This window comes from Thalassophryne amazonica, chromosome 3, assembly GCF_902500255.1.
Source record: "Thalassophryne amazonica chromosome 3, fThaAma1.1, whole genome shotgun sequence".
Classification (NCBI taxonomy): domain Eukaryota; kingdom Metazoa; phylum Chordata; class Actinopteri; order Batrachoidiformes; family Batrachoididae; genus Thalassophryne; species Thalassophryne amazonica.
In genome coordinates, this window is record NC_047105.1 from 90630667 (window position 1) to 90658533 (window position 27867).

General features: G+C 40.1%; 1 protein-coding gene and 1 long non-coding RNA gene across 7 annotated transcripts in view; one reads left to right on the forward strand and one right to left on the reverse strand.

Annotated features, from left to right (window-relative positions):
- Positions 1–25503, reverse strand: part of LOC117507246 (trichohyalin-like) — an 89129-nt gene extending 63626 nt beyond the window's left edge. For 4 of the 6 annotated variants that reach the window (XM_034167077.1, XM_034167078.1, XM_034167076.1 and 1 more), the window contains exons 1-2: positions 25293–25501; positions 16373–17403 (exon numbers count right to left, since the gene is read on the reverse strand). In XM_034167077.1, the coding sequence (XP_034022968.1) occupies positions 16373–17388 (1016 nt within the window). In that variant the 5' untranslated portion in view covers positions 17389–17403; positions 25293–25501. Of the gene's footprint in view, positions 1–16372; positions 17404–25292 lie in introns of all 6 variants that reach the window. The other 2 variants (XM_034167079.1, XM_034167080.1) reach the window with 2 other exon arrangements.
- Positions 747–26867, forward strand: LOC117507247. Its single transcript, XR_004559653.1, has 3 exons — positions 747–885; positions 25198–25202; positions 26857–26867. It is a non-coding gene; the product is annotated as an uncharacterized LOC117507247 (long non-coding RNA).
- The last annotated feature ends 1000 nt before the right edge of the window (positions 26868–27867 follow it).

Below are 27867 nucleotides of genomic sequence, written 5' to 3' on the forward strand. Positions count from 1 at the left end.
TCAATATGAAAATTAATGTGAAAAACTGATGAAATGTTACGGCGATAAATTAATTGTTTACATAAAAATGTTTGTATGTATTAATAATAAAAAAATGTGGGTGATACTTACTACCTTTAAGAATATTTATATGTTTGCCATCAATAAAAAGTAAAAAAATATAATTTTGGTGTGTCATATTTCTAATGAAATATGTGTTACGGTAATGAATTTTTTTCCTCTCAGTGTCTCTAAAAATGTCTAAAAATACCTCAAAAATGTGCACGTGGATTATAAATTCAAATTTAATAGTAAATTAGATTATATTTAATATAAAGGTGGAAAAACATCATGTGTGTAATGGTTTCTGATTTTGGCTATGAGTTGTACCACCTTCATGAGAATCACCCAACTGTGTCCACCACTGCACAATACGCATTCCATTCGCCCACAAATGGCTGCGGAATGCAACACAAGATATATACACCGAATGCTACATTAAAGTTCAAGCAGTCACTTATTTTTTCATACCCTCTTACTCCAGTTAGGGGTCAAGGAGGTGGACCTATCCCAACAGCCATAGGGTGTGAGGTGGGGTACAACCTGGACAGGACAGCAGTCTGTCGCTGGTCCACATGTTGACAGACAAATGCTTTCATACTCGGATATACACCTATGGTTGCACACAGAACTGCGGCCGGCCCAGAGTACAATACTGCGAGGAGCCAGGGGTTGTCTGTGTCCACATAGGTGCTAACCATGCTGGGCTTCCTGGCTACAGGGGAATCCCAGCGGGAGCTGGCTGATCGGTCAGGAGTGTGCCAATCAACCTTGCGCCGAGCCATGCCAACTGTGTGGAACGGAATGATCCAAATGTCATCAGGTACATCCCATTCCAACATTAAAGTGCAATTTGCAGCGAGAGCTGGTTTCTCTAACGTAATCTGAGCTATTGACTGCACACACATTACTATAAAGGCACCATCACATGATGAATTTGGTTTTGTTAAAAGGAAACATTTGAATGAATGAAACATTTTTACTCCATCAAAGTTCAAATCATATGTGATGTGCAAATGCATCTGACATTGTGGCTGGGTGGCCTGGTTCAACACGACTCATTCATTCTGACTGACAGCGTGGTTGGGGCTGCCCAGTCTCATGCTTTTTTCATGCTCTCGACACGAAATGAGTGATATTTTCGTGAAGTGTTTTTTTATTTTACTATTTGTAACACTAACCTCTTCCCCTAACCTTAATCATAACCCCCCGACCCCCCATGTCACCCTGTATCAGCTGTGGTGCATTCAGCGTGTGTGTGCTGCTTCCACCTCATGTTTATTCCGGTTGACAGGGTACCAAATAAGATATCCCTGCATATCTCCACTTCAATTACAGTGGGGTAAAAAAAAATATTATTCAGTCCCTGATTGTGCAAGTTCTCCTACTTAGAAAGATGAGAGAGGTCTGTAATTTTCATCACAGGTACACTTCAACTGTGAGAGCCAAAATGAGAAAAAAAAAAATTCAGGAAATAACACTGTAGGATTTTTAAAGAATTTATTTGTAAATTATGCTGGAAAATAAGTATTTGGTCAATAACAAAAGTTCAACTCTATACTTCTCTCTATACTATCTTTGACAGAGGCAAACATTTCCTGTAAGTCTTCACCAGGTTTGCACACACTGTAGCTGGTATTTTGGTCCATTCCTCCATGCAGATCTCATCTAGGGCAGTGATGTTTTGGGGCTGTCGCTGGTAGGGATGGGTATTGATAAGATTTTATTGATATCAATGCCATTATCGATTCCGCTTATTGATCCGATTCCTTATCGATTCCCTTATCGATACCCCTTGTGAATTTTCTGTGTACTAAAAGTAGGGTTTACAGGTTTTCCATGTCAACAACATTTTAAATTGGTCACTAGATCCTTGATCTCTGGACATAAATAAAAATAAATAAAATCTGTAGTTTTTGTCAAAAGCATTTCCTTTCAGACATTTTGGCGTGAATGTCTCTCCACACCTCTGAGCTGAGCTCAGCTGGCTGCTGCACATCAGCGCAGGACGTCTCATTTTGGGAGGAAAAAACATTTTGATTGATTGCAATTTGTTTGTATTACAATGTTTGGAAAGAGATGTCATTTGATTTAAACGGCATTTCACTTTAAATTTATTAATTCTGACTGGACTCTATCATTCTAACTTGACTCGACAGAGAGCCACGCAGCGTTTGGAGCTGTGTGAACAGAACGGAGGAGTGACTCACGACAGACATATTCAGGGATGAAAGTGGTGAAAAACAAAAAAAGATGAAACCCAAAATTACCCCCAATACCACCCGCACGGAAATGTTTGAATTCTAGAAGCTCTGAAATGCAATCTGGGACTATTCCAGACAATAAACTGCAGTGAATGCAGCACCCATTTAGTGAGAAGAAGAAAAAAAGAAAAAAAAAAACAACTTTCCTTATTCAAATTCATTCCAGTAGTATTCTGCTCTTACTAGGATGCAGCAGTTTTCTAGTTTGGCAGATAGTTCTGGAGGAAATCACTGAAAAAATTAACAAACTGAAAATATGGTTTGACTGAAACAAATTGTCATTAAACTTAAAACAGGGATGAAGTGGAGGTGTAAGAGTCACTAGGTGTTCACAGGAAACATTTATTTCTATATGTATTTATTTATTTTCATTGTTAGATGGTTTTATCTTTTCTGTTGTGTTTTGTTTCATTAGTTTTCTTTTTGTCTCTCTCTAAAATTGTATTGTAACATTATTAGTCTATTATTATTGACTATTATTGTCTATTATGTAGAGAAAATGCTATCATTCAGTACCATGCAATGATAATTAGTCCGATGATGGTTTTTAAATTTATCTAAAAAGATAATCCGATAATGAAAACATTATCTTCGATATATATATATATATATATATATATATATATATATATATATATATATACATACACATATCTTACCCATAATGCACTGCTGGGCTCAGCATGTGCTCACAAAACCTTAAAAATTAGCACATTACTTTAAAACTAAAACATATATCTGATATTTTCACTTTATAAAACTCAGACACGACAGTAATTTTAAATAACTTGTCCAAAATTACTTTGGTAAAATTTGAACCATAAGTTAAAAATGTATGCCTCTGGATGACTTAGGTGATATTGCCAGCATATCGGTATGGTGTTACAGGAAATGTTTTCTTTTTTGACTACTTCTCTTTTGTCTGCAGAAGATAGAGACGCTTTTCATAAATGCAGATCTCTTCTGTTTGCAGAGGGTATAACTGTACATCTGTTACAAAACTTTTAACAGGTAGATGCTGAACTGATTTTAAATTTTAGAAATGCTTGTCGCTGTTAAGCTTTGTTTATCGGTCTAAAAGTTATCGGACAAAAGTTAATCGGAAGATAATTGGTCCGATAATGGTTTTTAAAGTTATCTAAAAAGATAATCCGATAATGAAAACATTATCTTCGATAATTATCTGTTATCGGATTATCGGAACTGTGTCCACCACTGCAAATGAGAGTGTCGAGGACAACCACAGAAACCCTAAATGTGAATGTGTGTGTATGCAAGACATTCATTCATATATTCAGGGAGAAGCTGGTCTGTTGTGCTGGCTACGTCCCCATAGTTATCTCTTTGAGAAAGCAAAAATGTATTCTGTGGTCAACACATGTATTTCAGTGTTTACTACTGTCCATGCAACCATAAACACAAACACACACCAATAATGTCTGTCAATCAGTGTGTTATCTGCCCTCTTGTCAACTCTACTTGAAGGGGAGAAATTCACACAATCAGATGCCATGATCTACATTTGGTAGCAACATCACAGATCATGCAGGGGGCATCCCCAGATCAGCACGAGGATGCTGTGAAGGACATTGCGACTCCCAATCAGAGCAAAGAAAGGAAGCATGATGTCAGCTGGCTGTTCGCTTAAAGAAAATAAACCAAGATGACAGAAGACAGTCCAAAACAGCTTATTTCTGTATAAATCTGTTTCTCATAGAGTTTGTAAAAGTTAGCAAGAAATAAACACTTCTAAATCTAAAAACACTGTCTCTGAAACCAGATAACACATCCTAAGTGATTTATAAGACATCGTACGGATGTTAGCATGCGCGCCCCAGGAACGCCCTTCAAGCAAGCGGGTCAGGTCAGACGTGATCTCAAAACTTCACGCATGCAGTCCCTCTGCATGATGGCATTAAGGAAAAAGAAAATATTTGCTATAGAATTCCCCCCAGGTAAATATGTTCTCTTCATTAAACAAGGACATTCTTTACTTCCTTAAAATGAGCTGTAATTTTGCATGTTACAAAAATAATCCTACATTATAATGCTTGGATTTTTGGTAAAAAAAAAAAAAAACAACTTAATTTTGTCCAAGGCCAAATTTTGAAAGACCATGCAGTTTTAAACTATTTCGGGCTTGATTCACTGATCTCCATTTGTAACAAGTGGGCCAAAAAGAGATGCACATATTCGAGTCTGTATGGAACAACACAACTGTGTGTAAAGGAGGCACAACACTTGAACACACTCATGCACTCGCTATTACAACAAACAAACATAAAAAAAAAAAACTATTTCAGACATATAGTTGATTAGTTTTCCACAGGCAGAATGAATTATTATTCACTAATTTTCTAAAACAACATGGACAAAACGAGAATTACAGTGCCCTCCAAAAGTATTCGGCCTCTTGGTATCTGACACATTTTAATTTGTTTATGTCATTTCAAATACAAAACGTAAGTCAGCCTTCTTAATTTAAAAATTTCTAACATTACCTTCCTTAAGCTCAAACCAAATCTCTACAACTTGATATAAGTTAATGAAAAATATAAAAGCCAAGATTATGGGTTGCATAAGTAATGGAACACTTTGGTACAATACCTGTAAATAATCAGTTTTATTATCAGTTTTCTTCAGACAAGTCAGGTGATGGATACATGAACATTTCCAAGTCATCAAATATGTCTTGGATGTTTTCAAGAAACTTAAAGTCCAGTCACTTTTTTCAAGTTCCGTGACCTATATGACTGAGAACCTGGACTTTATTTTCATCAATTATAAAGAAATACAAACAGTATGACAAAATATAAACAGTATGGCACTCTATGGTAAACCTGTGTGGAGTACATAGTTCTCAAAAACTGAGTGACTGTGCAAGAAGGAGAAGAGTGAGGAAAGCCACCAAGACATCCAGACAACCCAAAAGAAGTTATAGGCTTCTGTGGCTGGGAGAAATGGTGCATAGTGCAAGGTTTTCATTTTGTATCACTAGTTATACAGCTTCATGATGAAGTGGTATAGAGGAGGATTCTCTTTCACCAAAACATCAAATCTAGGCTTGCAACTCAGGTGTATCTTCTAGCAAATTGTACCTGAACTATCTAACATTAAAATCTTATTGCAAAGCAACTAGCCTGAAGGTGGAATTGAGATGTTTCTACAGCTTAATTACAGTCTACCTTGGGTAAATTCAGCTGATCGGAAATTATTTGGAAAGACACACACCTGTCTACATATAAGCTCCCACAGTTGATAGATCATGTGAGAGCACAAACCAAGCATGAAGTCAAATGAATTGTCTGCAGACCTCTGACAGAAGATTAACTCAAGGCAAAACTCGGGGGAAGTATACAGAAACATTTCTGCTGCTTTGAAGGTCCCAATAAGCACAGTGGCCTCCATCATCCATAAATCAAAAGAACCCTAACCCACCAGGACTCTTCCTAGAGCTGGCTGCCCATCTAAATTGAGCCATCAGGGGAGAAGGTCCTTAGTCAGTGAGGTGACCAAGAACCTGATGGTCACTCTGTCAGAGTGCCAGCATTCCTCTGTGGAGAGAGGAGAACCTTCGAGAAGGACAACCATCTCTGCAGCAATCCACCAATCATGCCTGTATGATAGAATGGCCAGACAGAAGCCACTCCTTAGTAAAAAGCACATGTCAGCCCCCCTGGAGTTTGCCAAAAGGCACCTGAAGGACTCTCAGACCATGAAAATAAAATTATCTGGTCTGATGAGACAAAGACTGAACTCTTTGGCATGAATGTCAGGCATCATGTTTGGAGGAAACCAGGCACCATCCCTACAGTGAAGCATGGTGGTGGCAGCATCATGCTGTGGGGATGATTTTCAGCAGCAGGAACTGGGAGACTATAGTCAAGATTGAGGTAAAGATGAATGCAGCAATGTACAGAGACATCCTGGATGAAAACCTGCTCCAGAGCACTCTTGATCTCATACTGGGGCGACAGTTAATCTTCGGGACAACAACCCAAAGCACAGAGCCAAGATACCAAAGGAGTTGCTTCAGGACAACTCTGTGATGTCTCGAGTGGCCTAGCCAGAGCTCAGACATGAATCCGACTCTTTGGAGAGATCTGAAAATGGCTGTGCATCGACGCTCCCCAACCTGATGGACCTTGAGAGGTGCTGCAAAGAGGTATGGGCAAAACTGCCCAAAGGTACAGTGAGGAAAATAGGTATTTGAACACCCTGCAGTTTTGCAAGTTCTCCCACTTAGAAATCATGGACGGGTCTGGAATTTTCATCTTGGGTGCATGTCCACTGTGAGAGACATAATCTAAAAAAAAAAAAAAAAAAAAAATCCGGAAATCACAATGGAAGATTTTTTAATAATTTATTTGTATGTTACTGCTGCAAATAAGTATTTGAACACCTACCAACTACCAAGAATTCTGGCTCTCACAGACCTGTTAATTTTTCATTAAGAAGCCCTCTTATTCTGCACTCTTTACCTGTATAAATGGCACCTGTTTGAACTTGTTACCTGTATGAAAGACACCTGTTCATACACTCAATCACTCACACTCCAACCTGTCCACCATAGCCAAGAACAAAGAGCTGTCTAAGGACACCAGGGACAAAACTGTAGACCTGCACAAGGCTGGGATAGACTACAGGACAACAGGCAAGCAGCTTGGTAGAAGACAACAATTGTTATGATTATTTATTAGAAAGTGGAAGAAACACAAGATGACTGTCAATCTCCCTCGGTCTGGGATTCCATACAAGATCTCACTTTGTGGGGTAAGGCTGATTCTGAAAAAGCTCAGAACTACACAGGAGGACCTGGAGAGAGCTGGGACCACAGTCACAAAGATTACATTAGTAACATGATGCTGTCATGGTTTAAAATCCTGTAGGGCAGCAAGGTCCCCCTGCTCAAGCCAGCACATGTCCAAGCCCATTTGAAGTTCACCAGTGACCATCTGGATGATCCAGAGGAGGCATGGGAGAAGGTCATGTGGTCAGATGAGACCAGAATAGAGCTTTTTTTTAGAATCAACTCCACTTACCATGTTTAGAGGATGAGAACAACCCCAAGAAACCCATCCCAACCGTGAAGCATGGGGGTAGAAACATCATACTCTGGGGGTGCTCTTCTGCAAAGGGGACAGGATGACTGCACTGTATTGAAGGGAGGATGGATGGGGTCATGTATTGTGAGATTTTGGCAGACAACCTCCTTCCCTCAATAAGAGCATTAAAGATGGGTCATGGCTGGGTCTTCCAGCATGACAATGACCCCAAACACACAGGCAGGGCAACTAAGGAGGGGCTCCGTAAGAAGCATTTCAAAGTGGCCAGGACCTGAACTCAATAGAAAATCTTTGGAGGGAGCTGAAACTCCAAACCTGAAAGATCTAGAGAAGATCTGTATGGAGGAGTGGACCAAAATCCCTGCTACAGTGTGTACAAACCTGGTGGAAAACTACTCTGTAATTGCAAACAAAGGCTACTGTACCAAATATTAACATTGATTTTCACAGGTGTTCAAATACTTATTTGCAGCAGTAACATACAAATAAATTATTGGACTCGGATACTACTACAGTATTGGTGTTGCTGGATCTCAGTGCTGCGTTGGTCATCATATTCTACTTGATAGGCTAGAAAACTGTTTCGGGATTACTGGAACTGCTCTTGCGTGGTTGACGTCTTATCTGTCTGGTCATTCCCACTGTGTTTTGTGCAATGACACTGCCTCTGATTTTTGGGGCATGAAGTTCGGGGTTTCGCAGGGATCCGTTCTGGGTCCCCTGCTTTTTTCCATGTATACGGCACCCCTGGGAACATTTTGCAGCGTTTTAGGGTTGCTTTTCATTGCTATGCTGATGACACTCAGTTGTATATGCCGATAACTGCTGGAAATCCTGTCCACATAAAATCTTTAGAGGACTGTCTCGCAGCAGTGAGAAGTTGGATGTCAAGCAACTTTCTCCTTTTGAACTCTGATAAGACTGAAATGATTGTTCTTGGTCCAGCAAGACATTGGCATCAATTTGATCAGCTAGCGCTTAGCCTAGGTTCATGTGTTATACATCATACTGACAAAGTGAGGAACCTTGGGGTAATTTTTGATCCTACGTTGTCCTTTCACCTCCACATTAGGGACATTATGAGGACTGCTTTCTTCCTTCTAAGAAATATAGCAAAGATTTGTCCCATTTTGTCTATAGCTGATGCCGAGACTCTGATTCATGATTTTGTTTCTTCTAGATTGGACTACTGTAATGCTTTGTTTTCTGGTTTACCACAGTCCAGCATCAGGGGTCTTCAACTGGTTCAAAATGTTGCTGCCAGACTTCTGACACAAAGCAGAAGGTTTGACCATATTACGTCGGTTCTGGCATCCCTTCACTGGCTTCCGGTCTCTTTGAGATCGGATTTTAAAGTATTACTACTGGCCTATAAAATTGTTCACGGACTGGCACCCCCCCACAGATACAACAGTCGGACTCTGTGGAGACTTTTAAAGCCAGGCTGAAAACACACTTGTTCTCCCTGTTTTATCATTAGTATTTTATGTGATTGTGTGTCTTTTTTTATTCCTTTTATCTGTTTTACTTCTTTTACGTTAAAATTTTTTTAATGTGTTTTAATCTTATTTCATTTTATTCTGCTTTTAAATGATGTTTGTGAAGCGCCTTGAGGCGATTAGTCATGATTTGGCACTATATAAATTCATAAATTATTATTATAATCATTAAAAAAATTCTACATTGTGATTTCAGAATTTATTTATTTTTTTTTAGATTATGTCTCTCACAGTGGACATGCACATAAGATGAAAATTTCAGACCCCTCCATGATTTCTAAGTGGGAGAACTTGCAAAACCGCAGGGTATTCAAATACTTATTTTCCTCACTGTAGGTGCACCAAGCTTGTGGCATCATATTCAAGAAGACTTCAGGCTGTAATTGTTGTCAAAGGTGCATCAACAAAGTATTGAGCAAAAGGTGTGAATACTTATGTAAACGTGATTTCTTTGTTTTTTATTTTTAATAAATACGCAAAAAAAAAAAAAAAAAAAACTTTTTCATGCTGTCATTATGGTGTGTTGTGTGAGTAGAATTTTGAGGGAAAAAGGAATTTACTCACTTTTGGAATAAGGCTGTAACATCAAATGTGGAGCGCTGTGAATACATTGTACGTTGAGACATTGATAATGTTTATGATATGGCTTTATTCTATCATATCATTTTGTCATGTATGGCCAAATTTACTGTGAAGTATGAGAACCTTCTATCTAAGAAAACTAAAGACCCTCTCACACAGACGCTGTGTGAGTGGCATGTTATTAGAAACCAATGGTGTACTACAATCCTGTTGTGTGACCTCTGTGCGTGCACGTTGTGTGACTACAGCGTGTGAGGAGAGCTGAGTGGCATTTAATGTAGTCTGTTGCCTGCTGTTTATAACCAAAACACCCGTAACACTATGGCAAGTACCAGCAATGGAGTCGTGTTGTATGATACATTTGTGGCAGACAGTGGCGTGTTGGGTGGGGAGTGCTGTATGAGAGAGGCTTAAGTGACAAAAGTATCATAAATAAACAGTGAGGTGTAACAAGTGATTGTTGATGGGGGTAGTATCTGATTGGACAGCCTGTGAATGTCAGGAATTTGTGCAAGTTCGCGTGACGTTCACAGTTGTTTGCCATCCCCTCTCCTGAGTTGCAGGGTGGCACCTGCGTGTCACTTGATTTTTGAACAAACCAAAAAAAAAACTTTTTTTTTTTTTAAAAGTGCGTCTTGTACCCCTCTCCATGTAGTCTCCGCGACTCAGAACATGCGCAGCATGAGACAAATTGTGAGGGGTTGACGCACACTTTTCCTCTTATATGATCATAGAGGTCCAGCTCTTCTAGAATGAGCCAAGCAAGTCCAGCAGCCTCCAGCCACACAACTCTGTAGCCGCACAATGTAATGGAATCAAATTTTTTGCACGGCCCAAACATGAACGCATCCTGTCTGGCCACAGAGGAGCTGCACCATCCAATGGATCCAAGTTTTACACATAGACTGGATGTGCATGCACAGTCTGGCTGTGCACACGTGTCAGGCGCTGGACGCATCCTGTCCAGCCATGGAAGAGCCATACCATCCAGCAGAATTAAGTTTTATGCATGGCATGGCTGTAAATTCACGCTGAATGCATCCTGTCCGGCCACGGAGGAGCCACACAAACCAGATTTATTGTGTTTTTCTCTTTTTATTTATTTATTCATTTAATTTTCTGAGGACCACAGTGGAAATAAGTCTAGTGCTGCCGGGCCTGTGATGACCCTTGTGCATGCAGGGACAATGGTAGGGATGCACGAATCCACACTTTTCATTTCCAAGCTGATCCCGATACCTGAGTCTGGATACTATTCTGATACCAGAGCTGTGTTTGCTTTTATATTATTATTATTATTATTATTATTATCATCATTGTTGATTTTATATGAGGATACTTTGTATCACCAGTTATACAGCTTCATGATGAAGTGGTGTAGAGGAGGATCTTCTTAAAAAGAAGACCTAAAAGTTCTGCTACGATTTGCCAGAAGGTACATCTAAGATGCAAGCCTAGATTTGATGTTTTGGTGAAAGAATTAAGTACTTTTATTTATTTTTTTGGTGGTTTCTTGCTGCATTTTGGAAATTTGCTCCTTCCTCAAAACAGTACATGTACTCATACTCAATTTTTGGGGGCGCCCCTGTGGAAAAAAAGAAAAGAGTACCCTGTCACGGGGTGCACTTGAGTTTTTCACAGCCAGATCACAGAAGATGAGTTCCCCCATTGAGTTGAGCTCCCCATCGCGTTTACATGGCCATAATAATCAGTTAACTGTTAGTAATCAAATAACTGTAATAATCTGATATCTCACATTTCTATGCACTCCAGTAATTCGATAATCAGAAAAACCTGGTTTACATGATTTCAGGGCATAAACTGAATTTCTTTCGAAGTGGGGAAAAAAAGAAAGGCAGGTCTTGGGGGGGAAAAAAGCATAGACTTTATAGAGAAAAGGCAGTGCTCCATTTCTCTCTCCCCCTCTCAGAAATGAACTTTTTAGAATGCTGAAACATGTTCAAATGTAAAGGAATTAAATAAATCTGATTAATGGTACAACCCCAATTCCAATGAAGTTGGGACGTTGTGTAAAATGTAAATAAAAACAGAATACATTGATTTGCAAATCCTCTTCAACCTATATTCAATTGAATACACCACAAAGACAAGATATTTAATGTTCAAACTGATAGACCTTGTTGTTAATCTGCAAATATTTGCTCATTTTGAAACGGATGCCTGCAACACGTTTCAAAAAAGTTGGGACGGGGCAACAAAAGACTGGGAAAGTTGATAAATGCTCAAAGAACACCTAATTGGAAACAGGTGAGTGTCATGATTGGGTATTAAAGGATCATCCCCACAAGGTTCAGCCATTCACAAGCAAAGATGGGGCGAGGGTCACTTTGTGAACAACTGCATGAAAAAGTAGTCAAACAGTTTAAGAACAATGTTTCTCAATGTTCAATTGCAAGGAATTTAGGGATTCCATCATCTACAGTCCATAATATAATCAGAAGATTCAGAGAATCTGGAGAATTTTCCACACGTAAGCGGGAAGGCCGAAAACCAACACTGAATGCCCGTGACCTTCGATCCCTCAGGCAGCACTGCATTAAAAACCGACATCATTGTGTAAAGGATCTTAACGCGTGGGCTCAGGAACACTTCAGAAAACCATTGTCAGGTAACACAGTTCATCGCTACGTCTACAAGTGCAAGTTAAAACTCTACCATGCAAAGCGAAAGCCATACATCAACAACATCCAGAAATGCCACCGCCTTCTCTGGGCCCAAGCTCATTTGAAATGGACAGATGCAAAGTGGAAAAGTGTGCTGTGGTCTGATACGTCCACATTTCAAATAGTTTTTGGAAATCATGGACGTCGTGTCGTCTGGACAAAAGAGGAAAAAGACCATCCAGATTGTTACCAGCACAAAGTTCAAAAGCCAGCATCTGTGATGTTAAGGGGTGTATTAGTGCCCATGGTATGGACAACTTACACATCTGTGATGGCACCATCAATGCTGAAAGGTACATCCAGGTTTTGGAGCAACACATGCTGCCATCCAAATTCTGCACATGTTACAACTGTGTGGCTTCATAGTAAAAGAGTGCAGGTACTAGACTGGCCTGCCTGCAGTCCAGACCTGTCACCCATTGAAAATGTGTGGCGCATTATGAAGTGCAAAATACGACAATGGAGACCCCGGACTGTTGAACAAGTGAAGTCGTACATCAAGTAAGAATGGGAAAGAATTCCACCTACAAAGCTTCAACAATTAGTGTCCTCAGTTCCAAAATGCTTATTGAGTGTTGTTAGTAGGAAAGGTGATGTAACACAGTGGTAAACATACCACTGTCCCAGCTTTTTTGAAGTGTTGCAGGCATCCATTTCAAAATTAGCAAATATTTGCACAAAAACAATAAAGTTTATCAGTTTGAACATTAAATATCTTGTCTTTGTGGTGTATTCAATCGAATATAGGTTGAAGAGGATTTGCAAATCACTGTATTCTGTTTTTAATTTACATTTTACACAACGTCTCAACTTCATTGGAACTGGGGTTGTACATGTTTATGAACATGTAAATTGGACCATTTTTGGGTCAGTGGCTGACGTTTTACCTCTTGAATACCAGATGGCACACCCGTCCAGAGCACATGTACCATTTTGAGGATGGAGCGCATTTTCGCATTTCTAAAATGCCACAAGAAACCATCAAAAAATATAAAAGTACTTAATTTACTCATATTTGGAGTCAGTCTGGGTAAACCTTTGCACCCTTCCTCTCGGCTCCTTTCGTCTTTCTGCCCCTGGCTAAAAAAATCCTTGTGCTCTTTAATGTGGTGCTTTTTCAAATGTTTGATTAAAGTCGCTGTATTGCAGGTCGCAACAGAGCTTCCGCCTCTCAGTACAACGGCTTTGCAAACATTGCACATTGCTGTTTTGCTTTGCAGTGTTTCAGCGGACATGTTGTGATGAAATGTTGACCAGCAACAGACAGTACTCCTCAGTCCTCACCTACTAACTGGCTGCAACTGCAGAAGGGATTTTTATTAACAAAGGCGTGTCTCTATTACTCCAGAATCTCATTGAGATACGCCTCCATTCAGAACCCCCGCACTTGGCCAGCAGAGCAACAAGCAGCACTTGAGATGTTTCAGTAGAAAATACACACACACTTGCCTCCTGGATCGGAAAACTCAGCTTGTTGTATTGGAAATTTACGATACATAAATTACGTTGGCAATGGAACCCAATATAGATATTGTATCAGATCGGCCCCACCTCTTGACAGTGGGCTACACCTGTGTGGAGAATGTGGACGAACGGATCCCTATTCATTATTTTTATGTTCATTGTCTGTGAAGACGTTACTGGAAGTTGAATGACACAGCTCCTGGACATCCTTCTGTAAGTCTGTGAGTGGTTGTTCATACTTTTCTTCTTTTTATTATTATTTATTTATTATTCATTTATTATTATTTACAATGCTTATTCTGCCTAAAGTCAGGGGAATTTTCACAGCCTCTTTCACATAACAGCAGCAGTCCACAGCCATGGTTAACACTGTGTGTGCAAGCACGTAATGATTTCAGCCACAGCAGTAATAATACAATAACATGCTTTTGGAGGGCGGTATGCATTTTCAAGAGGCCCGACGTCCATGCCCAGTCACCCAAAATGACAGCTATTCGCCCGAGTTAGATGAGGGCGAATAGCTGTCATTGCGGGCGACGGGATGGACGGGGGAACTCAGAAAAATGCATACCGCACAACAACAGCATGTTATTTGCATTATTATCACTTTTTACTGAGATACACAACAAGTAACGCGTACATAAAAAGTTGGCTCACTTAACTTCTGCCGCCTGGCGCGCGCGCTGCTGTTCAAATTCAGCAGTGCGTCCTCATCAAGCTGGCTGCTTTAGCTGCTGTTCACTGTCGAACTATCCATGAGAAAATCATTCGGAATATCCATATTGGGACCAAAACATACTTCTCGCCTTTTCATCTTTTCCTCTGCAGACAGTTTTTTTTTTTCCCCTCTGCGGACAGTTCTTGGGCTGTGCGCGCTATGACGTCATTTGTTTACGCACAGCGGGCGGGTATAGCCAGATACCGTTGATGTAAATCTATAATACCGGTCTAGCAACGCCGCGGTAAAGTGATAATAATGCTCAATATCTGTGTGATTGACATGCAGCATTCAAGCGCAAATCTTTGCATCTGCAAAGATTTGCGCTTGTCTAAGTCTAGCAAAGTGCCAAAGTCTAGCAAAGGGTTGCTAGACTTTGGAACATGTGCCGCTTGGCATGTGTGCGGACTGCTCGAGATCTGTGGGCATATTATCGCCATCACTCCGGATGGCATTCAGTGCACAATTAGTCGCCACCCACGCATGTGGCGAGAGGGACAATTCAGTAAGATTCCATATGAAAACGTTGGCACCTGTCTGCCTGTTTTGGTGTGATTTTTTTTTTTTGTCTCTCCCTCGTCTCCACCACTCACACCTCAGTGAGATACTACTGTAAACTCGTCCATCACAGAATATTCATATACTAGTGCATTGCCCATGGGGATCCACTTCATATACTAGTGCATTGCCCATGGGGATCCACTTCATATACTAGTGCACTGCCCATGGGGATCCACAGGCTCTAGATTGGGTAGCAGTAGGTACCCAATCTAGGTAATAGGCATCTGATATTTTTCAAGGGTGGTAATAAATTATGCAAAGTTTCTATAATGAGTTAAAATGGCGTGTGAGTCCAGAATGTTTGTAGAACCTTAGACCTTAACAGTTTTTAGAGGAAGAACTCAATTTTATTTCCTGTTTATTATGTAATTTTTTAATGTTAATTTATGGTCATAATATATTTAATTGTTTAGGTTCTTGTTATTATATACACATTATTATTATTACTATTATCTGTATTATTACTTCTATTTTTTATTTGATTTTTAAATGGACCACAATGAAAATAAGCATTTTCACTTTCTTGTGTTATCCATGTATATTTAAAGTATTTACAATTATATTATGTACTTACAATGAACTTACAAAATAAAATCACTTAAGCACGTACACTGATGCCACTTCGCTTTTAACATAGACATGATTTACCGCCCCCTGCTGGAATAGCACGAGTCCAGAATGTAATTATCAACATCTATTGTTCACTGATATCTGTAGTTTGTCTAAAAATATTAGTCCTATCAACTTTGCTTTTGTGGTGTTCATCCTTCACCCAAAATTCAGAAGCATACCAGACGACAAATGTTAACTATCCCCAGTTTGTCCATGACCAAAACCATACACACGCGCTCACACGCACACAGAGGGCACTTGGCTATTAACATATAGATTATCATAATTTTGGCAAACGTGCATGGAAATTCTTTTGAGACATTTGTTGGTAAATTGGGCAATAAACTATAGACCTGTTAAACGGAGTGCTTCAGAACATTTATGCAGAGTTAACCTGACATGTCTTTAATGTAGTTCTGCTCATTGGTGTGCAACACAGCATGCACTAATCAATAAATAATTAGATATTAAAGGGAAGCCCACAATGTAACTGTCAACAAAACATAAAATATGATGCAATGCTGAAATACCCTCAGCTGTATGAGCATAAAAATGGGAAACAGAATGTCACCTTTTGACCTCTTAAAGTAGGTCATGGTTAGCCATCTTTGAACTTGTCCATGGTCTGTGTCTCAAGAATGCTCCCTGTAAATTTGTAAATTTGAAGACTCTAGCAGAAATAGGACTGGACTTATGCTGAGCACACACGGATGGACGGACGGACAGATGCAAAGTCTTTGCAATACCCGATGGCCATATTTTGGCCTCGGGTATTGATATGAAGATAATCTTTTTGCATGATTGCACTTGCAAGAGAATGAGAAGGTTGCTTTCATTTTATTCAAGTCCTGTCAAGTTAGCAAACAGGAAGGAGCTCTCTTACCTCTTAGAAAGAGGCCTGGGTGGGACTTGAGGCTTCTTCTCAACCTTCTGAGTCTCGTTATTTGATTCCAAGGTCCAGTTTTTTATTCGCTCCTTCACACCCCCTGTATCGTTTAGCTGGTTGATAATCTCCGGCTCCTCCCTCTTTGTTGTGACATCTGACTTTGATGAGGAATCAAAGAGGAGACTGATTCTGCGTTTTATACTGTCTCCCCCACTGTAGTCCTCCTTCAGTTCGTTTTCATCATTCCGTCTGTTAACTGGCTCTGGTGTTGACAGACTGGGCACTGGCACTGCCTTCTTGTCATTATCTTTGTGAGTGATTGCAGATGGTTGGGAGGGCACGGACGGACTGCCGGACTCAAACTTTGACTTGAGTTCCATGGACAGGCGCTTTCTGGTGCCTCCCCATGGTAATTTTGAACTGGCTCGTGCAGTAGGAGTTACGTCTTCTTTCTTGTTTGTGTCGCTCTCTTCTGAAGGAGACCCAATTTCTTCAGATGCTTTGTGGTTTTTCTGGCTGACCAGTTGCTCATGGACTCGATCTGTCTGAGGCATTTGTGTTGACTGTTGACTCTTGGGTGGTGCAGTCTGCTGTGAAACTGTTTCTAATTTGTCTGGAAGGACACTAACATCCAGGCTTTGCTTTTCATGTGGGCTCTCTTTAGTTTCTTTGTTTGTTTTGGGTTGGTCTTTAGTGAGCACCTTCATAGAGCTGGGTTTTGACTCATGGTCTTGGTTTGTTTGGGGAGGAGCAGGCGTTGGAACAGCTGCTTTGGGAATACCTGTGGCATCAGATTTTCCAGCCTGATGAGCTGCTGATTTAAGAGATGTAGTGTGAGTCTTTGGAGCTTGGATAGATCGTATGGAGGCGTTCTTCTGCAGAGAGAAAGGCTTGGGAGCGAGGCAAGGCTTGGGGCCAAGAGGTGGTTTGGGCTTTGAAGCGTTTGTGACAGAGGTGGAGGAACTTCTAGGAAGGGGAGTTTTAACGGAGCCCTGCTCCACACGAGAGGCCATGTCTCTGCTGAGTCACTGAGAAGGAATGAGACAAGAAGAACCATTTACATGCTGTTCAACAAAATAAATATTTACATTTTTAAAACATGATCACTCTGCCAAGACAAAACTGTGAGGGGTTGAAATAACAAAAATTAAGTGATAAAAATAGAGGCCATGAAAATGTTTGTGTGTTGAAAAGTGGATGTGAAAAAAAAAGGGTGATAAATTATCGAGTGATTGGATTCATTTGATCATTTTCCCTGTCTCACATTCAGCATCTATAATACAAAACTGCTATGAATTTAGTAAAGTGTCCTCAAGGGTGAAGTAACAAAAGCTGATTAATAAATGGTGAAGATACACATGAACATTTTTGTCATTACTATGCAAACTACTCAACTCAGCACTTTGTCTACAGTCCGCCATGCGTTTGTGCTTTGACCAGCACAAAGTTCGACACTGTAGGTGACACGTGCGCTCACACACGGCAAAAGCATGGCACACGACTCGACAGAAAAAGTTTATTCAAGTGGTTTGCTGATCAGTTGCTCCCCCCCCACACACATTTTTACAAAATGACTTGCTGTAAACTATAAATGTCAAATAAATGTAAATTATAAAAGTTGGGTATCACTAATACTAAATACTAGAATGTATTTATCACTCCATTTTTAATTTAACATACATTTTTCCAGCTCCATTTGTTTTATTCACATGCATTTTCATCACCTCCATTATTACAATTTCGTTTTTGATACCCATCTTACAAAGTGAGTGTGTCACATTGTTACAAAGATGTCCGGCTGATCAAAATAAAAATAAAAAAAAATTACTGCTGTAAAGGAAGAAAACATCAGTCAAAGAATTGGACAAATGAAAGGTATTAGAGGGCTGACACACACCCTGTGTGCACCTCATACTGAGAGCAAGTTCATTTTTACCCGAGGCCATCAAATATGGCCATCAGGTACTATGAAGACTTTGTGTCTGTCCATTTGTCTGTCCATCTGTTTGTGCTCAGCATAAGTCCAGTCCCATTACTGCCAGAGTCTTCAAATTTACAGGGACCATTCTTGGGAAACAGACCTTGGACAAGTTCAGAGATGGCTAACCTTGACCTATTTTACAAGGTTAAAAAGTCACATTCTGTTTAATTCTGTTCCATTTTTTTTGAGGGGCAGGGTAACAGCCAATCAGAGTAGAGCGGTACCTTGATGTCAGCGGCTGGTCTAGCTAGCTGAAAACTCTGTTTCATTTGTGTGTAAATATAACCTCTTTGTCATATGTAAAAGCTAGCAAGAAATAAACACTTATAAAACTGAAAATGCTGTTTTTGGAACCTGTTAACACCTCTGGAGTGATTTACACAACATTTCGCAGACATCAGCATGCACACTAACTTCTGCTAACTCAAAGCTAACTTCTGCTCTTGTCAAAAGCTCATGTATGCGCACATGCACGCCCTCCTGCAGATGCTGTTAAAATGTAAATACTGTTTATGATTGATTGAGTGGTTTTATTGAACATGTACAAACTGTACATGAGACAATAGGATCTTAATAATTAACGTAAATAACGAATATATATATATATATATATATATATATATATATATATATATATATATATATATATATATATATATATATATATATATATATATATATACACACACACACATACACACACACACACACTTTGCACTGGGATACCAATTAAGCAACTGCAAATTATAAAGACGATGGCGCCTGTGTTTGTTTGGGCTGCGTCTTGCCTGCTAATGTGCCGACTTTCTGTCATGTTTCTGATCGTCTGTGCCGTGATATCAGTTGTGACGGACTGCGACTGTGTCGATGCTGTAAGGAGTTATGATCGAGGCTCTCTTTTTCAAATCAAAGAGTCAATGGAATGCCTTTTTAATGACTGGGACAGATACAAACAAACTTTCCCACCCCCGTTTGTGTGCTCGCCCTCCTCCCAGGAATACCTGTTGTTATTGCATCGTCTAGGTAATTCCAAAAAGGGGTCCAAGAGGAAATCCTCAAAGCCTCGAGGTTGCAGAGCGGGCATCCAGTTTCGGGTAAAATGTGAGGCGAGGTCTGTGGCTCGCTCATACCGAAGCTACAGGTGGCTGTGCCCCGTTTCTCTTCAGCACGACATAGCTGGCGGTGCTGCTCTGCTAACGCTCTCCGCGATCCCTCCATGCAGCAGTGGTTGGCCCTTGCATCGCTGTATCCCTGATGGACGTCCCGCCTGGATCCCTGGCTCATCTCGGCCGTCTTTGTGTACATCCTGGGAGCGACGTGGGCTGTGCCGGTATAGCTGGATGTCACATGACCGTGGGAGATGCCTGCAGCCAATCCTGCTACTTCCTGCTGGCTCGACCGAGGCGTCATCGCTGAGTCGGATCGGATTATTGAATGCACGCTCCATCACAAATAAAGCATTCTCTATTGATGAACTTTTTGTCAGGAGGAACCTGGATTTCCTTTTCCTCACTGAAACGTGGCAGAGGGAGAACGAGTTCATACATTTAAATGAGCTCTGTCCGGCTGGCTGTTTAGTTGTGGGAAAGCCCCGCCCCTCTCACCGTGGTGGGGGCCTGGCTGCTGTGTACCGGGACAGGTTCACATGCAGACATACGAACACAGATCACGCCGCCTCTTTTGAGGTACTTATGATGGAAGTTGGTTCCTCAGATACTTTTTATTGTATTTTGATTTATCGCCCCCCAGGCCCTGCTGGGACCTTTTTAAAGGATTTTACAGACCTTTTAACATCCATAATTTGATTGGAAAGGGTTTTAATTATGGGGGATTTTAATTTGCACATTGACAATGACACATCAAGTCATGTTGTAGAACTTTTATCAGTGACTGAGACATTTAATTTTAAACAGCATGTGTCAGGCCCCACCCATAGTAAAGGCCATACTTTGGATCTGGTCTTCACATTGGGTCTGCATGTTACTGATGTGCGCGTAGAGGATGTTCTGTTGAGCAACCACTCCTGTGTTCTCTTTGACTTGAGCGTGCCGTCTCAGCCAAGACCTGTGCTCTCCAAGGTAGAAAGGAGGATTATCACAGGGGCAACATCCACACATTTTTGTGATAAGTTTGATCCTCTTCTTTTTAGTGAATGCACTGAAATTGATGGCCTTGTGGACAGCTTTAACGGTCACTGTGCAACCATCTTGGATCAAGTTGCACCACTTAAATCTAAGAATGCATCTCGTGAAAAGTTCTGCCCCTGGATTAATGATGCGATCATGAATCTAAGGAGATCTTGTCGTCAAATTGAACGCTTGTGGAAATCTACAAAATTGGAGGTCCACAGGCTGCATTTGAGAGACCTAATAGCCTCCCTAAATAAGATGTTAGAAGAGGCCAGGGCAAACTACTTCAATCTGCTGATTTCCTCTAATAGAGGAAATCCCAAGGCACTCTTTGAAACTATTAGCTCTATTGTGGCACCTGCTACTTATGTCACTCCTGTTCACTATAAAACTACTAGTGATGAGTTTCTGACTTTCTTTATTGATAAGGTCAGGGCTATAAAAGACAGACTGCCACAGTCAGTGCCACCTTGTCAAGGCCCCCAGCATATGGGACCACCCCCTCAATGCTGGGCATCATTTGCTCCTGTTACACAGGAGGACATTTTATCCATTATCAGCAAAATGAAACCATCTTCTAGTACACTAGATGTTCTTCCTTTTAGGCTTTTCATGAATGTATTTGATTCTATTGGGCCATGTGTTGCCAAAATGTTTAATATGTCCCTGTCGACTGGTGTGTTCCCCAGTTCTTTTAAGCATGCTGTTGTGGAGCCACAGCTTAAGAAAGCTGGACTGGACCCTACAGATCTGAAGCACTTTAGGCCAATATCAAAAACCCCCTTCCTGGCTAAAGTCCTGGAAAAATTGGTCTGTGCCCAACTAACTTTCTTTTTGCAGACTAACAACATTTATGACACTTTTCAATCTGGGTACCGTGAGTTTCACTCCACTGAAACGGCTCTGTTGCAAGTGTCGAGTGACATTATGATGGCCGCTGACACTGGCAAATGCACTGTCTTGGTTTTGTTGGATTTGTCATCTGCATTTGACACAGTTGACCATGGCATCCTGATCAGGAGACTACAGGATCTGGTGGGGATGTCAGGTCCTGTATTAGAGTGGTTTAGCTCCTACCTGGTTGGTAGAACTTTTAGTGTGTCTGTTGATAATGTGATGTCTGAGTCTGCTGACCTTTTGTGGGGTGTGCCGCAGGGCTCGGTTCTGGGACCTATTTTATTTCTTTTGTATATCATCCCTCTCGGCAAGTTGATCCAGCAGTTTTGTGACGTATCCTATCATCTCTATGCTGATGACCTGCAGCTGTACTGCTCCTTTAAAACAACTGAGACCCAGAAACTCAATTCTTTAACCAATTGTCTCACCAAAGTTAAGGAATGGCTCAGTGAAAACAGCTTGCAGCTGAACTCTGATAAGACTGAAACATTGATTGTTGCTCCGGAGAGTGCCGTGCCTGCTATTAGGCTGCACCTTGGTGAACTGAATAGTTCAGTTAAGGGCAGCCTGCGCAATCTTGGCATTATCTTGGATAAAGGGATGTCTCTGGAACATCATACAAAACAGTTAGTTAGGAATTGTTTTTTCCAGATCCGGAATATCTCTAAACTTCGAAAAATGGTGTCTTTTGAAGAGTTAGAGATGATTGTACATGCTTTTATATCTTCGCGACTGGATTACTGTAACAGCCTGTTCACGTGTCTTAATAAGAAAGAACTGGCTCGTTTGCAGGTTGTGCAAAACTCCGCTGCACGGTTTCTGACCTGCACCCACAGGAGAGCCCATATTAGCCCAATACTCAAGTCCCTGCATTGGCTCCCTGTCTCGTTTAGGACAAATTATAAAATCCTGGTGCTTACATTTAGAGCTCTGCATGGGCAGGCTCCGGAATACATCAAGGAACTGATCCAACCGTATGTGTCCACCAGGGGCCTGAGGTCCTCCAACCTGAACCTGCTGATGGTTCCCCGTACCTGTTTTAAAACTCGAGGGGACAGATCTTTTAAAGCCGTGGCGCCGCGCCTTTGGAATGAGCTTCCCTGCTCCCTTCGCTCGATAGACTCTGTCGATGTTTTTAAAAAGCAACTTAAGACTCACCTTTTTAAAATTGCATTTTAGCTTGATTTTCTTTTAAATGTTTGTATGTGTTATTTTGTATTTATTGATTTTAACATGTGAAGCACTTTGTGACCCTGGTCTGTGAAAAGTGCTATATAAATAAAGTTTACTTACTTACTTACATACAATGCTCATATGGCTGAGGGTATTTTAGCATTATGTTATATTTTAAATTATCTGCATATATTGTCAGAAATACACCGAGTTAGGTCAGATTACTTTCAAATGTAGCCACATACTGAATATAATTTACATGGCGATTTTTGTAATTAGTAACAATCTACTGGATACAAAATCTGAGTACTTGTGAATTACGTATCTTTCAAATATCTGAAAAGCTTTTAGTCCCTCAGAATTACACAAATTGCACTCAACATTTGTGTCCCTGTTGTGCACATTTTTAAACTCAAAATGATGGCAATATTGCTCTGAATCAAAATCCATCTGTGATGGATGGACTGTTAGTGCCTGAATCTTCCATCTTCTGGAGATTTTATTCTACTTGAAAATGTCACATTTACAGTCTTAAAAAAACAAGACAGTTGGTTGAAGAGTGACTGCCTAATTTTGTATTTCACACGTTTTGTAAATACTAGAAACTTCATTTCACTTCTCAAATATCACTGCGTTTGTCTGCTATATGATATATTTAACTGAAATCTCTGATCCAGACAACCAATGATTTATAAAGGAAAAACATGAAAATTATCAGGGGTGCCCAAACCTTTGCATACAACTGTAGCTACACAGGTAGACCTGGTACTTAGTTGAGTTCATAGCACACTGGATCATGGAAAAGGCTTCATCATTTTTAATAATCATATTTTAATAATCACGAGATAATCAACAATCCATGACAATGTAACCAATATGTGAATACACATTTGTCCATTGAAATCTGGTCTGATTAGTTACTAATATTCTGTAATCTGACTACATATAATCAGGTACCCAACCCTGGAAATACATTCAGTAAGCTTTGAGAGACCACTCTAATTTTTTAACTATAAACACGCTTTTATGAACTATTTGTGACTTCATTATGAAGTCACATACAGCAACTGATCACAAATATTTTAGCGATCAATATGAGCTTTTGCTCTAATCTCTAGCCACACTGATAGTAAAGGTAGACATGTTTTTTGGGCTGTGTTTTGCTTGACCTCAACCCTTGACAAATCTGTTTCAAAAGTTAATCATTTGTAGACATTGATTCAAGTAATATTCCTACTACATTTAGTGAAAATCTGTCCAGCCCCTCTCTTTTTTTAAATTGTTTTGTTCACACAAAGACACAAAGGAATGATTACAATTCTCTGCTCACAGGGTAACAAGCCCTAGAAAGCATGCAAATACCCTCCTGGTGGGATTTTTGTTTGCAAGTGAGGACCTCTTTCCTATCACATTAATGTTAATTATACTTTAATACAGCTGGCCGACAATTATAGATGGTGTACTCGAGTCTACATCACTAAAAACCTCTGTTTTTAACTGTGAACGTGGAAATAAAGTCTGCTGCCTGACAGTTTTTCCATCTCTTAACCACATTAAAAAGGAAAAACTACGGTACTTTTGGGCAACTGTTCAATAACAATAAAAAAGAAAAACGAAAGACTAGGGAAACACGCCTGGTGAGTCATACATATCAAGAGTATGATCTAGACAGAAATTACATAATCTGCAGCTGACCTGTATCATTAAAGTGAGACTGATCTGTGTCAACTACCACATGAGCTTTGAAAACAGAAGGTCCGGGCACCGTGTGAAAAAGATAAGAGTTAGTGAAGCACAGGAATCGTACACAGTGTGCCATCCGGTTTGACCTGTAAGACTGACACAAACCGGTAACTCCAGCCTCAGAGTTTAATCAAGACAAATGTGTCCGAAGGCCTGATTGCTGTGTCAGCGTCGCTTTGTTAATTTCATATGACAACTGCTTTGTTTAAATTCCAGACAACAATCAGTAACCATTTTGTTTTTATCTTTCCAAAAACATGAAACTATGCAAAAAGTCAGAATAAGCCATTTCCTTACAAAAGGAGAGAAAAGGAAGTAGAAGGGTGAGAAAAATAAAATGTGCCTTTATTAACTCCGCCCACACAGGGTGGAGGTTTTTTAACCTCCTTTCTGGCTCAGAATAACTGAAAACTGTTCTTCGGTTTATTTTATGGAGTGACGGTCCACAGGTCAGCCAACAGCTGACAGCTGATTAAAAACATTCCAGCACAAATGGAGCTGACTGAAAAAGTCTACTAGTATTAGCAAAGATTTCACAAATCACCATTATGACGTCACAGATAACATGCTGACCACTCAGAATCCTGGCGGAAGTATGAACTCTGAGTGCAACTTTCTATAACGTATCTATGGTCTTAAAGTCCTCTTGACTTTTCGTCATTTCTTCCTGAATTTCTTAGAAAACAAGCTGAAGGAGCCTGACACTGATGGGACCACTCGTTTATCGCGCATTAAAGGGTAAAAATAATCGTTTTTATCAGCGCGGCTTGTTAATAAGTTACTAATAAACGCGTCGCTAGTGAACTCTGAGTCGTTGAACCAAGTTTTCTGTGAAGAAAATCGATGTTAGTCACTTTTTCACCAAAACTAGCCGGTTAACTTTAATAAAAACAATACAGCTGCCGTAAAGACTGTGCACCTGCCTCGAGCGCGACCTTAATTAACTTTCATACGTCATCAGGTCAGAACTACTGTGATTTTGAGTTTTTGTTACCTTTCTTCTTCACGCGGTCATACAGGTGGGAGGAAAAGAGAGGCTCCAGAAAAGAATATTTCCTCGGATTTTCCGCTGTTTTCGGCTGCTGTTGTCTCGGTGGTTTTCCAATAAGTCATTCCCAGCAGCGAGACGTCAGAGAGCTTCTAACCCCGGCCAGCAGACACTCCCTCCCCGCCTCAGGTGGAGCCACGCCGCCCGCGCACTCAAGCAAACCGACACCACACCGGAAGTCACCGCCCCGGACTTCAGTATAAAAGCGCAGCATTTAAAAACACAAGTCGTTTCGTCCATAAACCAGTCGGATATTCGGTACCACTTGAGGAGACAAAACAACAATCCAGCCTCAGTGTAGTGGTCTTCCCAGGGTGGGAGCTATAGCCAGGTAGGGGTTAATGAAGGATTACACAGAGGGTCAACATTTAAAAATGCACCACTCACTCATCTTCAACCGCTTACTCCTATTACGGTTCACAGGCTGCAGCCTATGCCAGCAGTCATAGGGTGTGAGGCAGGGTGCACCCTGGACAGGACGCCATGTCTGTCACAGGGCCACATATAGGCAAACAAACACATTCACACCCACACACACCCCCTATGGACTATTTAAAGTTTCCAATCCACCTAACCTGCATGTCTCTGGAAGTGGAAGGAAGCCGGAGCACCCGGAGAGAACCCACACAAACACTGGGAGAACATGCAAACTCCACACAGAAAGGCCAGAGGTGAGAATTGAACCCATGACCTTCTTTCTGGGAGCCAACAGTGCTAACCACTAAGCCAACGCCCAATATTCCAATAATGAAAAAATAAATAAATAAATAAATAAATAAAATCATGTTAAAAAAGTGTTGTTAATTCCAATGTGCCAATCACTCCAGTTTAAGGAAATTCTGGTACAAGATTTTATATGTATGATAAATATATTGCAGTTGTTTAATGTTTTAAATCAAGACATGGTGTTAGTCTTTTATTCTTGTTGACTTTCTGAGGTGCTAGTGACCTCTCAGATTTTATTTTAAATAGCAGGATTTCTCTTTTTAGATTTTATATCTTAGTGTGTGTGTGTATATATATATATATATATATATATAGTCATTATTCTTAATTTTATTTCTTCTGTGGACCTTGTGTTTGAAATAAACCAACTGATTGATTGGTCGATTGATCATTTGAAAAAGTATACCACATTGTTTATCTGATCATAGGGATTATGGCATTATGGGGTAAAAACAGCAAAAATGGTGACAGATTAATTTCAGTTTGTACATGGGTCATTCGTTAAAGTTGCAGGGTTTTAGTAAAGTGACGCCAATAATTGGTTGAGCCACTCATATTTGGAAAAGGAATAGTTTGCACCGCCTGTTATGCTTAGGTATCACATTACAGGGTAACATGTCAGTCATAAGTCACAGAATCCAGTGGACATCAGTTTTGCTTGGCATACTGTGGAGACCAACACAAACTATTCCATATATTAATCCTATTGTCTCAGTTAAAGTTATATAATAATTATAGATATAATAATTCTAATGTCTGTAGTATTGATCTGATTATGTAAGAGGAACAGGCAAATCAATTTACCATTGTTAGCGTGCTGGTGAGAATTTTCCCAAGTCGTCTCAGTTCGAACTTCGACCAGTGTGGTGGCCAAGTGGTTACTGCGCTTGTCTGGAGCGCAAAATGTCCCTGTTCAAGACCGCCAACACCTGTTCTCCATGTAACGTGTAGCTGCAGAAAAAAGGACATCCAGTGTAGGACTTGTTGTGAAACAACGTGCGGATCTGCTGTGTCAACCGTTAAGTAGGAGTTTACTATTCTTACTTTGAAATGTATATTAAAGTATTGCTTGAATTCGCTGTAGCTTGACGGTAGCTGCTTGGAGGAGTGGACAAACAGGTTCTCATTGAGACACTTCAATGGGACTGAACGGATCCTACTTTCAGTCTGCTCCATGGAGAGGACTCAGGCTATCTGGGGAACCTTACAGAAGGAAATGCACTGTCAACACTGACACGGTAAATACCCATTTGCATAACACCTATTTCTTTTTACGAGGTTCATTTGTTTTGCAGGAAGCAAAATAAAAGAGATAATGTTCATTTGACCTTCACTCAGTTTGACAACCAAGAACAAGTACTTGTACTGCTAATAATAATAATGAAGCATATAAACAAAATAAAAAGAACCTGAACAAAATAGATATATGGAACCTCGAACACTCATTTCAACAAACTGAAAGATGACTATGAAATTGTCAATATTTTAATTAATCATACTTTATGAACTTTTGAAGCTTTGTTTACATGGGTAGTCTTTGCAAATGTTGCACTTAAAAAAATCTATATTTTAGTTGTAATCAGCTGAAAAACAAATTTTAAAATTACTTAGTTGTCATTATCACGACAGATTGATTTGAATTTGTGCCACTACGTAAAATAAGTAGAAATAAACATGTCATGCATAAATTAAAGCTTCAAAAAATGAAAATATGCTTATGTAACATCATATAATGTATCACCTATTGCTGTAAACTCATTCATTCATTCATTCATTCATTTTCTGCTGCTTATCC